The following is a 23,840-nucleotide window of genomic DNA, read 5'->3' as shown; positions in this document are numbered from 1 at the left end:
CTTAGTGGATAGTGTCGGCCTGCGGACTGAAAAGTCCCAGGTTCGATTCCGGTCAAGGACATGTACCTTGGTTGCGGGCACATTCCCAGTTGGGGGTGTGCAAGAGGCAGCTGATCGATATTTCTCTCTCATCAATGTTTCTAGCTCTCTATCCCTCTCTCTTGCTCTCTGTAAAAAATCAATAAAATATATTAAAATAAATAAATAAATAAATAAATATATGTATACACAGATAGATGCATAAATTGCCTTTATTAGCGGAGAAGCAGGGTTAACAAATGAAAGGGAGACTTTGAGTCATGTTTCCTGTGTGGGGTCCTGGTGCATTGCAGTCATGATCACACAATGGGGTTCTCCTCCTCCTCCTCAGACCAGTCGGCAGCAGCGGGCAGTGGTCCAGTCGACCACACTGCACTGGCAATGACACGTGGTTTCCCTTCGGATATCCCAGGAGCCACAGCCATAACCACAAGCACAGCCGGTGACAGAAGTTCCTGTATAGGCACATAAGACATGGAGGTCAGAGCTCTGAGATTTTGAGAAGCTAGAGGAGACCTTAGCCAGTATGATAACATCAAAAATATATATGATGAATTTCAGACGGAAGGCGGTGGTGAGTGGAGATAGATCTAGGTTTTGAGAGGTCTAAAGATAATTCCACTGTGAAAGTCCTTTTTAATAAAATAAAAAATTTAGTATATGGCCATGGAGGAGATCTGTGAAAGTGAGGGGCCTAGGTACTTCTGTTCCCTCACATTCATGATAAATTCACCTCTACCCATTGAAACAGGGCAATAGGTTGAAAAAGAACAATAAATGGCAGGGGACTTGGTAGGGGATAGGATTATAACAGGACCATTAAGAGGAAGGGCTCATATATCAGGTCATGAAAGGAAGGTGGGGAGGGAAGAGGCAGAAACCTAAGATCCTTCAGTAGCTTCCTTAAGAGAAATGAGAATGGGTAAGCGATCTCTGGGAGTCAGGAGTCATTACTCAGCTGGGGATGGACAGGGGAGATTACAGGGCATCTTACCCCCATCCCTCCTCATGGAATTACTTACCTGCAGGGCAGGAGGACAGTTTGCCGGAGTTGGTGACACTGGTACATGAGATGCTTGCTGGGGCATGTGGATTGCAGTCTAAGTAGAAGAGAAGAAGGGGTATTGCCCATGCTCTGTTTCCCATAATGCCCTCCTAAATCTCCTTCTTCCTCAAATATGCACCTATGTCCATGAATAACTAGTTTTAATGCTTAGTTTTCTCATTTTTCAAATGAAAACAATAGTTGTACTTACCCCAGAAAGTGAAAATTAACTGAAATAATCTATGTAAAGCTTTTCATCATACCTCATTCACAGTGAGTGTTCATAAATTATTACTATCCTCCTCCTCCTCTTCCCCCTCATCATCAGCACCATCAGTCTCATTATATCAAGGAAATCTGAACTTTTAGCCAAGAGTCCAAAAGGAGATGAGGGAGTGGGGAAGCCCTGGGGAGGAATCTTGGGCTTGAGTGGAGTGATTAGAGATTGGGCTTCAGGGATGGTATAGCAGAGAAGCTAGGGTGTAGGAGCAGGCAGCATGATCAGGGGCTATTGTCTCATTTCCCCCAGTTCTAGTCAATTACCCAAACCTTGAAGAGCTTCCTTTATCCTTTCATCCACAATGGAGTCTAAAGACTGCTCCGTTCTCCCTGGGCTCATCAGCAGGAGAAGGATGGGGATGAGAAGGCTGCAAGTAGTAGGCTTCATTTTGTGGAAAGGCAGTATCCTGGAGCTGGGAGGAAAGATTGGAACAAAGTTAAAAGCTCTGAACCCCAGTGTGGCTGGGAAGGAAGGGAGAAGAGAACGTGGAGAAATGTCCGGATGGAGTTTGGATCTCTCTAAGTGGGTTGGATAAGTAGGGAAGGTGGCTGCAGAGAGGACTCACTTACCAAAAAGCTCAGAAAAGGTCTGCAAAGGTCTGCAAAAAATCCTTCAGGCAAGGATGTTTTATAACCCGGGTACTGCTTAACACACAAGCACGTGCACACATGCAAACACATTCCGTAGTATATTTTCAGAGATGCTGCCAATTGGGGAGTGCACACAACAGTAATGAACTTTAGTTTTTCTTTGGTAAATACTGGCTGTCTTTGTTCTGCATCTCTAGTGCCAAGGAAAATTATCTGGCTTTGCTGTTCTTCCCTCTCTTTTCTTCTTGGCAATCTGATAAGGCTGGCACATGGATTTTCTGTTGACTGCCCTGGATTACAGGCCAATTGTTTTTTTTGTGTGTTGTTTTTTTAAATCAGGAAAAGGTTATTTATGGTCTATTGAGTGAGGGCTCTACTCATCACCTGTTAAGACATGATTTTATTTTCCCAGGCTAATCCCACCTGTTGGAAAGTAGAAAATTTGATGACTGGTATTGTACAAACAAAGAAGTGTACTGTTTACTTAACCAGAGAATGGTGCTAGATTCCAAGGCTCTTTTGGAGAATCCACAGGGTCATTATCAACCTGATCTTTTCCCCCTTTCTCTCCACCAGTCTGAGTTTATTGACTTTTTGTCTTTGACCTTGTCTCATCAAGGTGGCAGGTATCACATGGTCAGCGGAGATCCTGAGCAAGCAAAGTTCTTGTGCTCTTGATACTAGATTGCAATGTGGGAGATAAATATATAATATGTCATATATTTAAAAATTCTATGAAGAAAAAGAAATCAGGCAAGACAACTGAGTGTGCCTCTGTGCTGTTGCTTATAATGCAGTGTGCTCTGGGACGGCATCTCAGAAAAGGTAACCTATGAGCAATGACCTGGAAAGGTGTACGTGCAGTGAGACAGAGGAAGAGTTGGGGCAAATGTTTCAGGCTAAGAGGCAAACAGGTGTAAAGAGCCCAAGGCAGGGAGCCCAGTCAGCATAGCTCAGTGGTTGAGTGTTGATCTAGAACCAGGAGGTCGCAGCTGGATTCTCGGTCAAGGCACATGTCCAGGATGCAGTCTCATCCCCTGTGGGGGCTGTACAGGAGGCAGCCTATTAGGGGTGTCGAACTCAATCAGAGAAGGGGCCAAAATCTAAAATCCAGCCTAAATCGCGGGCCGAATGGTTTACTGAACAGTCATAAACTGTCATTGTGATGGAAACGCAGCGGGGTGCAGTGATGACAGCACGGTGCGGGCCACATTGCAAGGCCTGGCGGGACGGATTTGGCCTGCGGGCCTTGTGTTTGACACATGTGCTATAGATGATTCTCTCTCACCATTGAGTTTCTCTCTCCCTCTACATTTCTCTCTGAAATCAATAAAAATATATATTTTAAAAAGAGAGGTTAAGGTAAGGAGATGGTTGGTGTGTTGAATGAATAGCTACAAAGACAGTGAGTGATCAGAGTGAGTGAAGTGAATAAGGGAAAGAAAAGTTAGAAAAGAGGTAAAAAAAAAAAAAATACAACCAGGGCCATGTCATTAAATCTTGTTAAATCAATAAAGGGCTTTGGACTTCATTGTAAATTGGACAGATAATTACTGGAGTGTTTTGTTCAGGAGAATAACACAAGATGATTTATGTTTTGTAAAGCTTACTAAGGCCCCTGTGGGAAAGAAACTGGAGGAAAAACAGATAAACAAGGAGACAAGGCAGGAAATGTTTGCAGAGTTCCAGATCTCAGAGGTAGTCAGGGAAGGAATGGAGATTGTATGTATTTGGCTTAGATATAGATAGAAGGATGAGCCTTTTTAGAGCTCACTGGTGGATTAGGTGTGGGGTACAGGGGAAAGAGAACAGTGAAAGATGAAGGTTATTCTGAACAACTTACTGAAAAATGATGCCATTTATTGAAATGGGGAATCCTGGAAGAAGAGTAGCTATCACCAGAATATTGATGATGATGATAAATTTAATATGCCTGTTAAACATCCAGATAGAACTGTGGCATAGGCAATTGGTAAAGAAGGATGGGGTTCAGGGGAAAGGTCAGAGTCAAAGACATAAATCTGAGAGTAATTTGTACATACATAGATAATCTAAAAAAAGAAGATGAGAAAAAAGTTTAGGACTCAGGTTAAGAAAGTAGATGACCAGGATGTTGATTTGCAAATAGGAATTCAATGGCATCAGCTGATGAGTTTGCTGATAATGGCAGGGAAACAGAAGAGAACAGGATTACACAAGAGTATTCTTAGATTAAACGGAGCCTGGACAGGTATAGTGAGTAGCACTTCTGGGTAACACTTGCATTCAGTGGCATGCCTAGTGCATTGGACACCCAGAGGGGACCACTTCCAACACCTCTGTCACAACAAATTATTTTCAGTCATTATTATGTAATGATCAATAATAATCATTAGTTTTTATTCATTATTTGGTTTTAAAACAAAAATAACTATTAAAAGAATGAATGTGAATTTAAATATATTGTTCACATCTAATCTTTTTGTGCCAACTAAAATCTGTATTTACCAATATAATATTATACCTCTCAGTTTGCACAATCTTTTAATTTATATTTTGAAGCACAATTAAACTCCTCATAATAATATTGAATGACCAAATTGATGTAATTGGAGTTCTGCTAATTTGTCTTTATAAGCACTGAGTTGTCACTGCTCGTTTGGAATCTACTGTTTAATTGCAGAAATATTTAGTAGCATAGGGATTGATGACACAAATGTAAACTTGAACATTTCTGAACTGTTAAGAATCAACAAAAATGAAGGCCTTTACTGAGTATGTGGGGACTTACTATACAAGAGGAGTTTTCTGAATTAATTCCATGTAGAACATGACTCTAAAATAAGTATTTGCTAATTTGAAGTTTACATATCATTATCAAAACTCAACAGTAATCACAGCAATTGTTTGGGTCAGTGTTTTGGGGAAAGAGTGTTTTACCATCTACATTATTTAGAATTGCCAGTATATGGTAATAATAAAAATTGAGTTGACTTTTATACGAATTTTTAAGTTCTCTATAGACAATGAACAGTGCTTTTTGCCTGCACCCTTACCACTGGTGATCACTGCTTATGGTACAAGGACATTGCCTCTGCATTTCTGGAAAATGATTATCATCTTATACAGAGAGGGTGGAAGAAAGGTTTTTGTTCCTCCAACATGTGTAGATAGACTATGGGAAGTCTTTTAACATTTCTCTCTTCCTAGAGCTACTCTCTTCCTAAGAGTGCACTCCTTTTTTAATGACCCAAATGTGAAGGTACATTTTAAGTCTTTCTTATCCCCTCCTTCCAAGCAATTATCTTTTGATTAACTTGTATTTTATTTTATATAAATAAAGTTTGAAGAGTAGGTAGCATAGAATAGAAGCTGTAAACATCCTCTGGGTAAAAGTAACAGGAAAATTAAAGAAAGTAAAGGTATGAAAGATGGGGCTGGGGTTGACAAGGTCGTCTGTTCCAGGTTAAGCTAAGGCCAGCACTGTTTTCCTCTGCCTTTGTTTGTACACAGGAGCTGGGTTCATCAGTGTGGAATGTAGAACCCTAAAGGTACACAAATGATCCATTGGGTCATAGGTAAATAACAGAGCTTCTACTTTATTTATTTTTCTTATTCTTTAGTATTTTCTGTTTTATATATGGTTTAGAATAAACATATAAATTAACACATGTCTATAGTTTATAAATTGAATTTGAATGTAAAATTAATTTTTAAAACTCATGGTGCATCTGAAAAAGAAAATAGATGACCAAGAAAACCAAGAGCCACAGGAAGCTTACAGATATCTCAAACAGGAGTTTCTAGGTCTGTTTTTCTCTAGAGCTGGTGAGCCTTGAACCACTGAAGTACTGCTATTTTATCTTGTTGATTCATATACCTTAGAGCAGTGTTTTTCAACCTTTTTTGGGCAAAGGCACACTTGTTTTATGAAAAAAATCACGAGGCACACCACCATTAGAAAATGTTAAAAAATTTAACTCTGTGCCTATATTGATATATATAAAGTAATTCTCTTGAATAGGAATCAAATAAACACAAAGAAAGTATTTTATAATTACTTTATTATGAAATATTAAGTAAACAAAATAGTGAAAAATTATAAAATTCTTGTCTTGTCTGCACCTACGGTGCCGCGGAACAGCGGTTGAAAAACGCTGCCTTAGAGTACATGAGAAATCAGCCAGGTTGATAGTATATATAAAAAATGAGATGCAGATAAAAACTGAAAAGCTGGCGTGCCCTGAATAGAGATTAATCATCGGTTTGCTTGGAGACAGAGCAAAACATCCCTCACAAATTTTCTTGGAATCCACTCAGGGGTTATATAGGTACCTGATTAAGACTGCAGAGTTCCGTGTCATTAAGCAAGGAAAAATTGGTTATTTAAAACTTGATAAGTTGATGCTTTCAGTTAGTGAAACCATAAAGACTCCTTACTCATCAAGGTTCCAATCAGGCACAAGTCAGCTATAAAAAGAAAATTTGCACTCCACTAGTCAAAGGAGTTTCCCCAATGGCTGAGCAAATTGATTTGTCCAAAGATGTTGTCCCAAGGAGGCACGAATATACAATGGAGTCAAGACAGTTTCTTCAATAAATGGTGTTGGGAAAATTGGACAGACACAGGCAAAAGAATGAAACTAGATCACCAACTTACACCATTCACAAAAATAAACTCAAAATGGATACAGGACTTAAACATCAGACGGGAAACCATAAAAATACTAGAAGCATCCACAGGCAGCAAAATCTCAGACGTATGCCAAAAGAACTTCTTCACTGATACTACCCCTAGGGCAATGGAAGCTAAAGAGAAAATAAATGGGACTACATCAAAATAAAAAGCTTTTTTACAGCAAAAGAAACCATCAACAAAACAACAAGAAAGCCCACAGTGTGGGAGAACATATTTGCAAATGATACCACTGATAAAGGTTTAATCTCCAACATCTACAAACAGCTTATACAACTAAATAAAAGGAAGATACATAATCCAATTAAAAAATGGGCAATGGACCTAAATAGAACATTTTCAAAAGAAGACAGAAGGAAGGCCAAAAGGCACATGAAAACATGCTCAAAGTCACTAATTGTCCGAGAGATGCAAATCAAAACAACAATGCGGTACCATCTCACACCTGTCAGAATGGCCAACATCAACAAATCAACAAACGACAAGTGTTGGCGAGGTTTTGGAGAAAAAGGAACCCTCGTGCACTGCTGGTGGGAATGCAGACTGGTGCAACCACTGTGGAGAACAGTGTGGAGTTTCCTCACAAAACTGAAAATGGAACTCCCATTTGACCCAGTAATTCCACTTCTAAGAATATATCCCAAGAAACTAGAAACACCAATCAGAAAGGATATATGCACCCCTATGTTCATAGCAGCACAATCTACAATAGCCAGAATTTGGAAACAGCCTAGGTGCCCGTCAGCAGATGATTGGATCCAAAAACCATGGTACATCTACACAATGGAATACTATGCTGCCATAAAAAAGAAGGAATTCTCATCATTTGCAGCAACCTGGATGGAATTGGAGAACATCATGCTGAGTGAAATAAGCCAATCAATGAAGGAGAAACGCCACATGACCTCACTCATTTGTGGATAATAAAGAGCATTATAAACTGATGAACCAAAAGATAGATATAGAGACAGTATATCAACAAGTAGACTGTCAAATTACAGCGTGGAGGGGAGGAAGATCTGAGGGAGATAATAGATCAACCGAAGGACTTTTATACATGCATATAAGTACAACCAATGGACACAAAACTCTGGGGAGGGAGGGGATGTGTGGGAGGGAGGGAGAGAGGGGGGCAAAAAAAAATCAATAAAATATTAAAAAACAAAACAAAAAACAAACAAACAAAAAAAAACAATGTTGTCCCTTTGGAGATGGGAAATAACTGAAAAAGACAGCAGTATTCTCTTGGCATTATTTATTGTAAAGTTAGTTGTGGTAATACTTGATTAATAGATTAAGCTGTAGAGTGTGAACAAAAGCATAGGCAAGAGACAGAGATTATGGATGAAGAATAATTACAAGGTGGAACACTAGGAAGTGGATAATGAAAGTAAAAGGTCTAGGCAAGGAGATAATAGAGAAGAGGAAGTGAAAGGAAAGAGGATGAGCTTGATAGAGGCTCGAAGAGCCACAGGCCTGTGGAAGTATACAGCATTTCAGGAGAGTAGTTTAAAGGTGACATAAGTCATGCCTACATCAACAGATTCACCTTGGGATCACCTGCCATGACAACTCTTCTAGCTCAGGACTGAGCTGATCCTGATTGAATTCTACTACCACAAAAGGACACCACGATCCAAAACTCACGTGAAAGCAGAGGGAGTCTGAATTGGGTGACCTGCTTGACACCAGGAATTAGAGGCTCACAGTTGAAGACTGGTTCTGGAAAAGCTGGTGGCTGAGCCAGGTATCTTCTTTGGTAATGGTTGTGATTTGAGAACAAACACACCTGGGAAGATTCTGGATGGGGGAGCTTAGCTTAAGTTATGCTTTTGTGGGGGAAAGCCATGTTTCTGACTTGTTTATTCTTAGTAGTAAGAAGCTTAATACCCCAAATAACTTCAAAAGCAAAGATCTCATTGGGGACATGTCATAGATTCATTGCCTGAATAATTAGTCATGAACAGATGCCTCTGCACTGCCTAGTTATTTCTTTTCCTCAATGTTCGATGCCTTACTAGACTTTAAGTTGCTTTAGGGCAAGGATTATTTCTTATTCTTCTCTATACCTCCAGTACTGAGTGTTTGGCTTATGGCAGGTGTCAATAGATGTTGGTTGGTTGGTTAAATAAATGAAAGGATAAATGTTGGCCTAAGAATTTATTTTACCTTTTTATCTGGTTCTATCCTGCCTCAACTAGAAGGCCAAAATAGAGTTTCTCATGCTGTTGAAATATACCATGAGGATTCTAACGCTTTTGTCATTTTTAAAAGGCAACCACGGAGTTATGCAGATGCAGTAATGGGTTGCCCATTCTCCCTATTTCTCAGGCCTCGTGTTCCCTCATCTAGCTCAGCATAGACATCCAGCCACTATTACTTTTTTAAACCTCCCTGATCCATCTATGCTTATTAAATTAATTCTAGGGTTTCTTTCCCACCTCTCTGCCTTTTCTTGAGCCTATAACTTTTTACCTTTCTCTCTCTTTCCCTCCACCAAACTTTTTATTCCTTTTCTTTCTCCTTGTTTTCCTCCTCCCTCACTTTCTCCCTTCCTTTCTTCCCCTTCCTTCCTTCCTTCCTTCCTTCCTTCCTTCCTTCCTTCCTTTCTTTTTTCCTTCCTTCCTTTCTTTTTTCCTTCCTTCCTTCCTTCCTTCCTTTTTCCTTCCTTCCTTCCTTCCTTCCTTCCTTCCTTCCTTCCTTCCTTCCTTCCTTCCTTCCTTTCTTCTTTCCTTCCTTCCTCCCTTTTCCTCTGCTTTACCAGAACTGATCTCTTTGACTAGTAAACTATAATTCTTATTACCAATTTTAAGCACTCACATTTATAGTTAACCACTTGTCTAGATGAAAAGAGACTAATGACAAAACAAAGGATTTCCATTAAGACTCCTTCTCTACTTTCTCTCCTTGATATTTCCAGAAAGAGAAGTAAGAGAGAATGGAATTGGCTGATGAAAATGGAGAAAATGTTCAACTTTATTAATTGACAATGATATACAAATTCAGATAGATAGCTGAATATGTCAGTTTTCACTTCTCAGATTCACCAGGGTTAAAGAAAAACGAAACACAAATTTATATGAAAAAGTTTGTTATATTACTATTTATAATAGTAAAATATTTAAATAAATGATGGCACATTCATTACATGAGCTATAAGGTACATCATGAAAAAATGTTTAGAACATACTTTCAAGTTATAAAAATTAGGGCACAAAAAAGTATGTATTTTTAGACCTGGTATAAAGATGAACAGAAAAATGCTGGAAATATATGTACTGATTATATTAACAGTCCTGGGACAGTAGGATGAAGGGGGATTTTTATTTCCTTATTCATCATTACTGATACATTCTACTTTTCCTATTATTAGGATGTTTTACTTCCTTATTATTTTAAAAGCTTTTGTGGTAGATAGAGGTGAAGAAGGTTGCAACCAGCCCTCCAATTCCTGCACACATGTCTCTTTAACTTTATTGTGTCTCTCATAAAGAGACAGAGTCTGTTTTCCCACCTTCTAAATCTGACTTGCTTTGACCAATGGATGTAGCAAAAGTAATGTTGTACAACTTTAAAGTTGGGCCATCCATAACAAACCTTGTGGCCTTCTCTTTTTTCCTAAAAGTGTTGCCCTGGTATTACCGTGTAGAAAGCTGGTCCAGCTGACTTGAGGAGAAGAGGCCTCGCAGAGAAAGACCAAGTTTCCCCAGCCAACAGCCAGCACCACCGCCAGACATCAGTAAGGGCACCAGGGACCTTCTAGACCAGCCAGCTTTCCAGCTGAATTCAGCATTATGGGTGAGCCTGGACGGTCTGCAGTGGGTCAGCAAATAGGCAGTGAGTATGTTTTTGTATATGTGTGGCTTTCCTCATTGAAAGAGCACAATTTATGCAAAGTATCTACAGATGGCTCTGAGTGTACCCCCAGCTGGGGGTCAGCAAAGTTCTGGGATCCTTCTTCCTCACAGTGCAGATGGAGGGGGTGCATGGCTGCACTCCCTGATCCCTTCAGAGCTGCTTACCCAGGAGGACCTCCAAGAGTACAGGAGAGATAGGGTTCCACAGTATTGTTTAAGATATTCTTAAAATCTTTATTTCTTGTCCAGAGAAATGAGAAATTCCTCAGAAATATTAGGCAGGAATGGCACAAAGGTCTACATTAACTTTTTCCTCTAAAATATCTATCTTCCCAACACTCTACCCCTTAGTAACCCATGTATCATTATAGGAATAGGAACTTGAAGATGTGGCCCATGAGACTGTGTCTCGGATGTCAGCCCGAGTATAGCATCAGACTCTTAGAGCTTATCAGGGTCCTTAGAGATTTATTTAATTCTATCCCTTCATTGAAAGGAAAATCCAACCTAAGCCTGAGACAATTGCCATAGCCTACCTCACGTCACAAATGAGTGACTTTGTGGGCACAGAGCTGGGAGTACACCCAGGTGTCTCTGCTTCTCTGCATTGTACTTTGTACCATGTTGCCCCACTTCTTCAAGCCCAAATGAAATCCAAGGGATGGGATGAGACTTGGCCTTTGCTAATTTTAAGTTTATTTCACATTTCATTGGAATCACTGGTTATAGAAGAGGGAAATCCTGAAAGTTACGAAGCCAAAAAGTTTTATACAATACTGTAAATGTAGCCATAAAATAAAATAGCAAAGTGATTCTTTTCTCTGGATGCAAGACTGTATGAGACCAGAGAATGGAGGCTGTACAGATTCAATTTCACAGGCTGTGTTCTCAGCAAAGCCTTTCCAAAGCCAGATGTCTGGTGATGGATGTTGATTCTCTCCTCTCCTACTGGATAATTGATATTTATTATAAAACTAAACAGGAGCATGTGGGGTTTGGGGAAAAGAATTCTGACAACTGCTAGTTTTTAATATTCTATTTTTCACAGTTTATCCTCTCAGATGTCATACTAACTGACCGATTCCTCTGCAATCAGTCTCTATAATTATTATTTTGTGTCTTCCATGCCAAGCCCTGAGCAAGAGCCCTGCACTGGGTATCAAGCTTCAAAGTTGTGTTAGTAAATATATAGTAAATACTGTCAACATGCCCACACTTGGCAGTTGTGCCCATAAATCAGAATCCAAAGTTAGTCCTGCTTTGAGAGCCCCTTCTCCTCCCTGCTGCACTTCCTCCCTAGAATTAAGTATTTCCGGCCCAGAATTCTGGAAGAATTTAAATCTCTGGCTCTTTCTGAAGCTTTCTGATGCCAACTAAGACATCTGGGGTGGGACCTCAGCATTCCCTATTGGCATAAATTTTGGCACAAGGCTCCATGATGTCAAAGTTTTCTTTAGTCCTGACAGGTCCTAATTTTTGTTGGTGCTCTGAGCTCTCATTCATCTTACTCTTCTGCCAGCAAGATGATAGGTTATGCTTTTGCACATCTGACAAGGGCCCAGGATATTTTGGGAGCTGTCAGTCTTTGTTGGCATGGATCTTTGTCTACTTGGTTTTTTTGGGTCTGGCCATGGAGGGCTGGTGCTAGGATTGGCGATCTGGGCCATATGTGGATTAAAAGTTGGAAAACCTGCTTAACCTAACCCTTGCTTTTGAGAGATTTTTCATTGAGGTCAAGGGCATGTATAGTATTTAGAGCAGGAGTCAGAACCCAAGTCGGGAGTTGAGCACACATAATGTAAGATTGGAACTAAATAAAAGTCTAAGAAGGCCTAATAATACAAAGGATGCAAATTTTGGCTAAATAATGGCTGGCACAGTATTTTGGGGAAAAAATTGTTCACATTTAATCAGAAGGTAAATCACATTCAAATGGTTTCCATCACATTCAGATTTGCATCTCCTATTAAAGCAACTTGTAGGTCCTCAGCCCAGGTTGGATCTTTCTATGCAACCACATAACATATCCTAGATATGAATTTGAATTGTAATTTCAGGTTTATGTTTCTTGGACTTCATTATCCATTTGCTTCACAAAGTATTGGATAGAGTACAAGGGACACATATTACCCTTTCCTCTGAGTTTTCTTCCCAAAGGGTTATTTATAGTTTAAATCAAAGACTAGTACTTGTGAAATAGAATTCTGACATTCTGATGCTGCATCGTTCCATGTTATAATTTATGGAAGAAAAAACACTATACTTTTAGTTGGAGGCACTCCTCTATCAGAGGTTGACAATTCAATGACATTATCATTTTTTACTAATGATAATAAAGTAGTTAATCCAATTGATTTAGCAGCCATATTTATAGCATTCAGATGTCATACTCTTTGATGCCTGTTTGCTTTAACTTATGCACTTTCATTAGTTTAGAAATTTCTTTCCTACCTTCTCCATCTGTTCATTTTTAAGTCCCTTCTTAAATGCCAGTTTCTTAGTGATGTCTTCTTGTCACCAGGATTAAGCCTGACATCTTACAAATGTCTTTTCCTAGACTTTTTTTTCATTGTGACTGGTTATTTTTATGTCTGGTTTCTGGTAGATTATAAAGGCAGCAGTAACCTTCTCATTTTTGTATATCTAATATTTAACAAAATACATGGTGGCTGTGGGTACTCAGAAAGTAATTGTTGAAAGAAAAGATAATATGGTGACAACCTCTTGGAAGAGGATCCAAGATGGCTGCACAGGTAAACAGCTAACCGCAGCCACACACAAAAATTTCAATAAAATACAACTAAAATATAAAATGGACATTGCCCAAAGCTACAGGAAGTTAACTGACTGAAAATTCTACAACAAGAAGGAAAGAGAAAACTAGAAGGAAAATCAGAGGAGCTGTAAAAGCCTAACATATGGAGACATGCTGCACACGCATGCCCAGAGAGGACGGAGCCGGAGAGGAGGGGGAGGCTGAGTACCTGGCTGGCATTCCCTAGCTGGAAGGAAATAAAAGCTCCGGACTGGGCTGAACCCCAGTCCGACAGCACTGAACCCCAGTTCTAGGCCAGACCCTGGGGACCCAGGCTCAAACAGAGGGAGACGGGGCTGTGAGGCGGAATCCCAGGGGAGTGGCGAAAAGCAGAGTTCCCGGAGTCGCACACATTACGCTCAGAGGACGGACTATTAACTCTGATGCTAGATTGCCCTGGCGGGAAGGAGACAAAGGCTCCAGGCTGGGAGGAGCGCCATGAGGAGCGGGAGCCACCGGGGCGCCAGCAAGCCGGGCACTGGCCTCAGGTGGGGAGGTGCTGCTGGGCCCTCAACCGCTGATCACCGGCCACGGAGCTGAGGCTGGGGCCTGCTTCCTGGGTGGTGCCAACACCGGCAACAGGCTGAAGTCATGCAGGAGGCCAAGGAGAACAAAGGGGCGCCGTGGGCCAGCCTGCTGAGCTTCCAGGATGAGGAGGAAGAAACCAAAGAAGTTTTCAATATGAAGAAATTAAGTTATAGCAAAAAGATAGTAAAATTACTTAAGAAAGAATGCAAAGAAGATCTTGAAAAATCGAAGATTAAGACAGAACTCAACTCAGCAGCCAACATTGCAACATAAATGCATTAAAAAAAAAAAGACAGAATGTTGGAGCGGCGGCAGCCACGCCCATGGCAGTGGCAGCTGGGCCTGGAGCAGCAGCAGCCAGGCGAGGAGCGGCCAGCCCAGAGCGGCCGGGCCTAGAGGATCTGGGTCCAGAGCAGCCGGGTTGGGAGCAGCCAGGCCTGGAGCAGCAGCAGCCAGGCCCGAAACAGCCAGGCCTTGAGCTTCCAGGCCCAAAGCAGCCGGGCCTGGAGCAGCAGCAGCCAGGCCCAGAGCAGCAGCAACCGGGCCCCAAGCAGCAGCAGCCAGACCCAGAGCAGCTGGTTGTGGAGCAGCCCGGAGCAACAGAGGCCAGGCCCGGAGCAGCCCGCACGGAACAGCTAGCTCCTCGCCTGCCCATGCCCCAGGGCTGCTTCTTAGATATGGCTGGAAACTTTTGGGAGAACTTGAGGGTCTGCTGAATCAAGTGATGAAGACTTAGATCTGGATGTGTAGCACTGGGGTGTTGATCTGTGAGTGCCTTGTGTGGAGTCTGGATAAAGTTGGTTGATCTATTTGGAAGTGTCTTTTGTGTGAAGTGTATCCTTGGGCATGTGGAGGTATTATTGATTTGAGAAAATGCTAAGTAATTGATTTACTACCTGAAAAATTTAAAGTTCTGAAAGTTTAAGGTCTATTGCCAAAAAGAGGTTTTAAAGCTAACACCTTAATTTTAATGGAGAAAGGGGAGGATAAGCCCTTCCCACCTGGAACAGGTAATCCAATTCCAGCCAGCAGCTATCTTTAAACAATGGTGTTCATTTACATTTGAATGGCTATGCCTTTTGATAGCCTAAGGGCAAGTTTACATGTAGACAAGTTTGCTTCTCAGTTCCCAGGGCAGAAAAAACAAGGTTTAAAATTATTAGATTTTAAAATTTATTCTTAAAATATAAAAGTTTATTAATTAAAAAAAAGGAAATTAAAAAACCTGATGAACAATATTAACTGTTGATTATAATAGAATCAGAGATATGGGAGGAGAGTGGACTGACAATTCTTGGGGAAAAGGGGAGTGGTGGATGCTGGAAGAGACTGAACATGAACTGTGCATCTTTGGATGAGGACAGTGGCGGGTGGGGAAAGGGCAGAGGGTGGGGTGGGAACCTGGTGGAGGGGGGAAGAAATGAGGAACCTTTGTAATAATATGAACAATAAAGATTGATTTAAAAAAAAAAAAAAGAAAAGAAAAGATAATATGGCAATGAAGGAATAGCCCACTTCATTAGTATAAGGCAGGAGCAGCAATCAGCCCATTCTCTTCCGTCTGTCCAGGCTCATTAACAGAGGTGAGGTACACCTGGGGAAAATCAAGAACCCACTCAGGGGCTATCCCTTTGACCCCATTGCAGGACCATTCTACTGAGATTATTTAATTCCTCCTCAAAATAGTACAGTAACCTGAAGTGCTTTATCATTTCCCATCTGTGAAGGAAATGACATCAAAGAGCAAAGTTAAAAGCAGCTGAGTGGAGAATGTAGTGGGTTCACGATCGGACTGACAAGGGAGGGTAAATATAGGCACAACCACAAATTATCCCGCTCCTACTATAACACGGCATCCAGACAAGCCACTCAGGCATGTAGGCACAGACAGCCTCTGCTTCACATGCCAGTGTGGTCTGAGATGCATCCTCCCATGCCCACTTCCTGGGAGCTGTCTCATGCAACTGAGAACCAGCTAGCCCGATAGCATAGCTGCCCCTGAAAAAAATGGAGCAGAGTGGCCTGTCTATGCATGTGCTAGGCTGAGATCCTGCCCTGGACCCAGAGAACTGTACAGCTTGAATGAAGTTTGGGAAACAACTCATGAAGCCTTGCTTCACAACCAGTTTTGGACAGGCTTCTAAGAAACAACTTGTTACTGTGAGCAAGAGGGGAGACATTTCTCTGCTTAAGGTACTCCATGTCTATTTTAGCTAGCAGGGATGGCTTCTATCACGATGGTAACAGATGGAAATATTCATGAAAAATCTTACCAACAAACTAATATAAAACAAAAGAAGAAAATAAACAGGCTGAGCATGATAGCAAAAGGCAAATGGATGTAAATTTAAATTAAATGAAGGGCCTACTTGTAATGAGCTAGCTCTTCCTGAGGTTCTCTGGGAAGGCTTTTCAGGAAAAGAACCTGAAGGCACCACTAAGAGGACAGGTACAGAGTTTGGAAGTTTGGTGTAGTCAAAGGAAAACCAACTGGTGAAGAATCAGGCCACCACCAAGTCATATTCTTGGGAAGAGTTTGTTCTTTATCATCTCCCATTCTTCTTTGTTGCGATTCTTGTCTGAAAAAGCCTTGAGCAATATTTGCATGGAGTGATTCCTTCCTAAGTGACATTTAAAAATCATTTTGGTATATATCAATCCAATTCTAGAACCCACATTGTCTGGTTCTGGCAGTTAAAAGTAATTTAGAAGAGTTAATAATTTCATCAGTCTCTCAATGGACCATGTGAGAGAAAGGTATATTTTAAAGCAAAACAAGCACCTTTAAAAACCTTTTATTATCACTGTGTCCCCTCCATATTCTTCATTAAAAACATGTCTGCTCTCTGCAGTCCTCTTTTTCCCATGTTCAACTCTTCTCCCTCCCCAACTCTCAGAGCTTCCCCCAAGTGTACATAACCTCAGATCTTCTTTAGTTCCCTATTAGACATGCCAATGCTGAATTATTGGGCTTCCTCAGTACTCCCTCCCCATTTGCCATTTCTTTAGAACCAGTAAGTGCTAGAAGATGACTCAACATGTAAAAAAAATGAACTGGAATCCTTTAGAAATGTGGAAAATTTAGAATGTTCATAAATTAATAATTTGTTCATTAGTAAAATTTCTATTTGGGGGAACAAAAAAAAAAGAAATCTTGGTAAGGAGTAGTACCATTAAACATACAATTAAACAATAAAATAAACTTGCCTGATTCTTTCTTAAGTTTAATTTCAGGGTTAAGGTGAAATTCATATAACAGAAGAAAATCTGAGGAAGCATTGTGTTTAGATGAGGCTGGATTTGAACAAGTAGCTGAGAGATAAAGGTGAATTTAATTCTTTACCATGTGTCTGGATGACAATATAGACATTAGTGATTTGGTCACTTGTTTTTGTTTACTAACTTTATACTAGTAATATCAGAAGTGAAGGTAAGTTTTAATGTAGTTGATGTCCTTGAATGCAAGATATATACAGACTAGAGGCCTGATGCATGAAATTCATGCAAGGAGCTTGGCCCTCTCAGAGGCAGCAGCTGCCTCGGCCCTCGCAGCCCCAGCTACACCCAGAAGGTTGCCTGGAATGATGTCCAGAAGGATGTCTGGTCTAATTAGCATATTACAATGTTATTATTATATACTTGGCCTCAAAATCAGCCTTTGTATGTTCAACAAGGGATAAAAATAATCAATTTAAAAGATTTACGTATGACTTGTTTTAAAAAAGTATTTTGCTGCAAAAGTATTTTCTTAACAAGGAGAAGTTGTTGAGTTTTTAAACTAAGGGTTGACTTGCTACTTTTTCTTCATCAATGAAAAAAAAAGACACCATGGCAAAAAGGATGAGACTAGGAAAGGTGTATGCATGATTTAATTTAGAATAGTCATTCATAAATTTAGCTATTTTTGCAGATAATTTTTCAAGGTTGAACCTTTAATACATAACTTCAAGAGTGCACTATGCATATATAATAGCATAAAACAAAACAAATGCAAATAGGAAACCCTTTAAGATTTGGCTAAGAGGTTAGATAATAGAAAAAAAAATGAATTATTTGGGACTCATTTTATTTACGAAAAAAACAGGTACTACCATTAGTTATTTATTTATTTTATTTTATTGGCTAAAAAAAGCTGTTAAAATATTTCTTTGAAAAATTGAAAGAGAATAGTCAATGGATCAACAATGAGCAGCTGTTAGCCCATTATTTGGCCCAGGCAAATGGACTTTTCAGTAAAACTATATATACACTTCCCAATTCTGTTAACAGTTGCCTGAAATTTTGCCTTCAGAATTATTTGCATCACCCACATCATAGTGATTTTTCTGATCTTGTTTATAAACACTGAAATAAATACTGCCACATATTGTATTAGTTTGCCAGGGCTTCCATAACAAAGAATAACAGACTGAGTGGTTTAAACAACAGAAGTTTATTTCCTCAGGGTCTGGAGCACAAGTCAAGATGTTGTTGGCACAGTTGATTTCTTCTGAGGCCTCTCTTTAGATTGTAGATGTCTGTCTTTTCCCAGGGTTTTTACATGGTCTTCCTTCCATGTATACCTGTTTCCTAATCTCTTATTATAAAGACACTAGTCAGCTGAAACCAATTTGGCTCAGTGAATAGAACGTCAGCCTGCAGATTGAAAGGTCCCTAGTTCGATTCTGGTCAAGGGCATGTAACTTGGTTGCGGGCACATCCCCAGTAGGGGGTGTACAAGAGGCAGCTGATCAATGTTTCCCTCTCATTGATGATTCTAACTCTATCTCTCTCCCTTCCTCTGTGTAAGAAATCAATAAAATATATATATATGATATTTTAAAAAGACACTAGTCATATTGTATTAGGACCTATGCTTTTAATCTCCATTACCTCTTTAAAGGATATAACTAAATGAATTCATCAGCACATTAAAAAAATACATCATGGTTAAGTATTACTTAATCTCAGAGTACAAGGATCATTCAATATTAGAAAATTTGTTATTTTAATTCACCATATTTATAGATCAAAGGGGAAAATCATTTGAGTTTCTCCATACATGTTAAAAAATCCTGAAAATGCACACACTATTAATTCCAGATAAAACACTCAATAAAATAGTAATAGAGATACTTCCTTAACATGATAAAAATATTATACTTTGGTATTTGAAGAAATCACTTTTTTGAATGGAGAAACAGTATCCCAATAAGGTTAGAAACAAAGCAAGTGTGCTCATTATTTCTATTACCATTCAGCATTATATTGGAGGCTTTTTAGTAGCAATATTATATTTCTTAATGTAGGTGGCTACAAATGTAATCATTTTATAATCATTTTCTAAATTGTACATGTGTATTTTGTATACTAGTTTGAGTATGCATTTCACAATAAAAAAGTTAAAAATCTAATGAAAGGAAATCATGCATATATACACTTAAAGGGCTATTTGAGGCAATTTATGTTCATTTGTACATTTAAGATATAAAGCCAAGCATTTTCAGCAAAATTAAAGGAAGCACCATAAATGCAAATCATGTAGCATAAGATAAAAACAGTTTGTGGTCCTTTTATTGCTGGTGATAAAAAAGTACATCAATAGCAGTTAAAATGTACTGTCAAGAAGAAAAGCATGGATATTTTTAATATTTAAGTATGAAATACCATCTGCAAAAGATAGCCAATGAAAGTTAAATGCAGGCTTAATGTTGATATTTAGAGACTGGAAGTCATCACTCTAAACTCACAAAAGAAATTTGGAAAAATTGAAAATCAAAAACCGTTTTTTGGACCCACCAGAGAATTGAGGTTCTGGTATAAAACATTGCCCTGAAGCTTTTTGGTATCAAATGATAACCTGGATTTCTTTTTTCCTTTTTTTTAATAAATTTTTATTGTTCATATTATTACAAATGTTCCTTCCCCCACTCCCCTCCATTGCTCTCCTCCATCAGGTTCCCACCCCACCCTCTACCCTTTCCCCACCCCCCATTGTCCTCATCCATAGGTGCACAGTTTATGTTCAGTCTCTTCCCACATCCCCCACTCTCCTTTTCCCCAAGAATCATCAGATCACTCCCCTTCCATACCTCTGATTCTATTATGTTCAACAGTTAATATTGTTCATCAGATTTTTTTTTAATTTCCTTGGTTTTTAGAATCACTTGTTGATAGTTATGTATTTGTTATTCATGATTTTTATCTTTATTTACTTTCTCTTCTGAAAGAACCCCCTTCAGCAATTCATATTATATAATTCTGGTTTGGCAGTGATGAACTCCTTTAGCTTTTTTTTTTTTTTTTTATTAGTGAAGCTCTTTATCTGACCTTCAATTCTGAGTGATAGCTTTGCTGGATAGATTATCTTTGGCTGTAGGTTCTTACTATTCATCACCTTGAATATTTCTTGCCATTCCCATCTGGCCTGCATGGTTTCTGTTGAGAAATCAGCTGACAATCGTGCTCCTTTATAGGTAACTACCTGCTTTGCTTTTGCTGCTTTTAATATTCTCTCTTTGTCTTTTGCTCTTGGAATTTTAATTATGATTTGTCTTGGTGGGGTCCTCTTTGGATTGCTTTTGTTTAGCGTTCTGTGTGCTTCCTGGACTTGTAAGTCTAATTCTTTCACCAGGTGGGGGAAGTTTTCTGTCACTATTTCTTTCAGTATGTTTTCGATATCTTGCTCTCTCTTATCTTCTGGGACCCCCATAATTCTGATGTTGGTTCACTTGAAGTTGTCCCAGAGGTTTCTTACATTATCTTCAATTTTCTGGATTCTCTTGCCTTCTAGCTTCTGCAGAGGAGTGTCTTTGGCTCTTTATGTTTTAACTCTTTGACTTGATTCTTGCGATCTTCCATTCTGTTTTTAGGACTCTGTATAATATTTTTTATTTCAGTCAATGTAGTCTTTATTTCTTGTTGATCCCTTATCATTTTTTGTTGATTCCTTATTAATTCTAGTTGATCCCTTTTCATATCCTCATAGGTCTTATCCATTTTTTCTAGGAAATTCTTGAAAAACCTTATAAGCGTAGATTTGAACTCTATATCCAGTCACTTTTTGTCCTCCATTTCTTTCATTTGTAATTTATTTTGTCGCTGCATTTTTGCAGCTTCCCTGAGTTGGTAGCCTTAAAAGTCTCTGTGTTCTGCTTGGATGGGGCAGGGTTTCAGGGTGGAGCCTACAGCTTAGGCTTCTGTCAGCCCCGCCCTATGCGGGTCCTTCGGTACTTGTTGCAAGCTCCCCTGAGAGAAATGTGCCCTAGTTTTCGCCTGCTGCCAAACAGTCTAGGCTCTCCCCCAATAAGCCCGGTATTGGGGTTCAGTTCAGTTGGAAGTGGAGTTGGAGGTGGCGTTCAGAGCAGACTGGAGCCCCTGTTTCCTTCCCGCCAGGGCAATCCCGCTGCACAGCCAACCGTCCCTTCGGGACCTCCTTTCACCGCTCCCCCGGGGTTCCACCTTACAGTCCAGCTCCCTCTGTTTGAACCTGGGTCCCCGGGGTCTGGCCTAAAACTGGGGTTCAGAGCAGTCGGAACTGGGGCCCAGCAAAGTTGGAGGTTTTATCTTCTTCCTGCTAGGGAACGCCAGCCAGGCACTCAGCCTCCCTCCTCTCCGGCTCCATCCTCTCCGCGTGAATCGCTTGTCTCCGTACCTTAGGCTTTTACAGCTCCTCCGCTCTTCCTTCTGGTTTTCTCCTTGCTTCTCATTGTAGAATTTCCAGTCAGTCGACTTTCCTGTAGTTCTGGGTAATGTCCATTTTATATTTTAGTTGTATTTTATTGAAATTGTTGTGTGCGGCTGCGGCTAGGTGTTTACCTATCAGCCATCTTGGAACGACCAACATAGGTGAGAACCTGGATTTCTGAGCCACAAAATATCCCTATGCTGTGATCTCTTCCATCCAAACAGTTTTGTTTTTATTAATTATAGGATAATATTGAACCTTTTGTATGAATATTGATAATTCATACTTTTGATATTTTAAATACCAAATATCCTTCACTGACCTAAGAAGGGTGCAGGCAAAGAGACACAATATGTGTGAATATTTACTAGGATCAGTTAGCGAGGGGAGGCTTTCAAGAATAAAAATAAATGCAAGCAAAAGAGCCTTTTTAAAAATGTAATTCTCTCCATAGTAAGAACAGGCCAATGTTGAAGGTCTGGTATCAAAGTACACAAAACATTTCAATAAGACTAAACAAACATCAACTGAATTCATGAAACTTGCACACTTTTCCCCTTGCCTTCCCTTTTTGTCTGGAAATGTAGATGCTTTAAAAATAATCACTTTTACTATCATTATTTGATAACCCTGCAGAATTTCCTTGGAAACCATGCTAGTGAAGATTCAGTGGTGGCAGGAGGGTGAGTGGGGACAGAGTGGTGGTTTCCCACAGGAAACCCAACTTGCAGCTTCTAGTACAACTGACTTAAGGGCAAATTAATGAGATTGCAGTTTGCTAATCACCCAGAAACTGATCAGTTTCCAAACAATGGCAATTATCAAGCAGCTTTATCTTGCAAAACCAAAAGCTTTATGGGTCTACCTTTCAATGTTGCAACTGACAATTTAGTTATGCATACAGTGGACAAAAATTCTCAGAAACTGATTATATTATCCAGTTGTGGATTTAGCAGCACGGAGCACTAATCTTAGTCTGGTAAAAAAAAAAAAAAAAAAAAAAAAAAAAAAGCATGCAAGCATTTTTGATTCATTTATTGCTTATGAAATCATAGGGAAAACCCCTTTTCTCAAAGTATACTTGCTATTCAATGCAGTTAAGTAAGGTAAGATAAATAAGGTGGGATTTTGTAAGCTATGACCCTGGCCAAAGGGGAACGATTAATGATTTGCAGTGGTTGATGGAGAAATTGTTGTAAATTCAAGATGGAAAAATTGTGCCTTTGCTCTTTTCTCTCCTATCCTTAGCTGTCAGATGGCATTTTGTCTAACTCCATAAATACCCTGTGACCACACTGTCCAAAGGAGAACCACATCCAAGCCCAATACCACTGAGCTCCAAAAAAATTCCTTCTTCACAAACTGCTCCTCTGCTTCCATTGCTGACCAGACTCCCAAGCCTAGAGGAAAACCCTGCTTAGAGAGTGCCACATCTGTCTAAATATGTTTAGTTCTACAGAGCAGTTTCCACTGGGGCTCTCATGACCAATGCTGACTGTTCTATTCCTGGGGTTTCCAGCACAATTCTTACTGAGTCTTTGAGATAGAGTTTCTGGATAACTAGGATGAGTATGGTAGTGAGTTGGGAAAATCTATCAAAATCTTTGATTTTTGAAATCTCTTAGTCATAGTTAGACAATGATAGTTACACTTATGCCCAATAAACAAGCTTATTATGTTTTGCCCCATGTTTTCCCACAGATGGCTGTTAATAAATACTTATTGGATGAGTAAATGCACAAATAAATGAATACAAAAAGTAACTTGACTACATCTAGAAGCTGCAATAACAATATTTATTGTTATCCTCTCATATATTCTAGGCTATTTTGAACAGAGAGAAAGAGAACTGTTTTTCCTATGGGAAATTTATGTTGGATGTGAAGCTAATTTATTGGATGCCTACTAGGCAAGGGCGTGGTAAACAGCAAGGGCTGCCAGTCAGCCTTCTCTGAGTGTCCACGTTTGCAAGTCATTGCATCCTGAGATCCAGTACAGTAAACAATGATTGCTGGGCACACCTCTGCAAGAAAGTCACCTTCACTTTCTGACCCGATGGCCAACAGTCCAGCCTCTCCCTGTAGAAGTTTGGGTCTCCCGTGTCTCCCCAGAAATTGGATTTCAGAGTAATCGGGAGCTTATCTCCATTTGGGTTGAAAGAAGCAGTGCACCCAGACACCTGCCACCAGCCTAATCCGAGTGTCTCAGTACCTCAGTTTTTCAGTGCTTATGCATGTCTCAATGCTTTTTTCTCTTTCCCTCTAGTTGTAGAACTTTCACTCAGCCAGGTTTCCCAAAGTTCTGAGTGATAGATGTTTTGTCTTTTAGTTGTAGTTTTGAAATTA

The 23,840-nt window shown here is 39.8% G+C and overlaps 1 protein-coding gene across 1 annotated transcript; it reads right to left on the bottom strand.

Annotated features, from left to right (window-relative positions):
- Window positions 1-233: 233 nt before the first annotated feature.
- Window positions 234-2,046, bottom strand: RETNLB (resistin like beta). The gene is made up of 4 exons (XM_036446763.1): window positions 1,934-2,046; window positions 1,628-1,776; window positions 1,062-1,139; window positions 234-494 (listed from the first exon to the last, which is right to left on the bottom strand). Exons 2-4 carry the CDS (start codon window positions 1,749-1,751, stop codon window positions 367-369), a joined length of 330 nt encoding a protein of 109 aa, XP_036302656.1. The 5' UTR covers window positions 1,752-1,776; window positions 1,934-2,046; the 3' UTR covers window positions 234-366.
- Between the last annotated feature and the right edge of the window lie 21,794 nt (window positions 2,047-23,840).

The sequence above is a fragment of the Pipistrellus kuhlii genome, unplaced genomic scaffold (assembly GCF_014108245.1).
Source record: "Pipistrellus kuhlii isolate mPipKuh1 unplaced genomic scaffold, mPipKuh1.p scaffold_m20_p_2, whole genome shotgun sequence".
NCBI lineage: Eukaryota > Metazoa > Chordata > Mammalia > Chiroptera > Vespertilionidae > Pipistrellus > Pipistrellus kuhlii.
The sequence above is the reverse complement of the archived record's forward strand: the minus strand, read 5'-3'. Positions and strand labels throughout refer to the sequence as shown.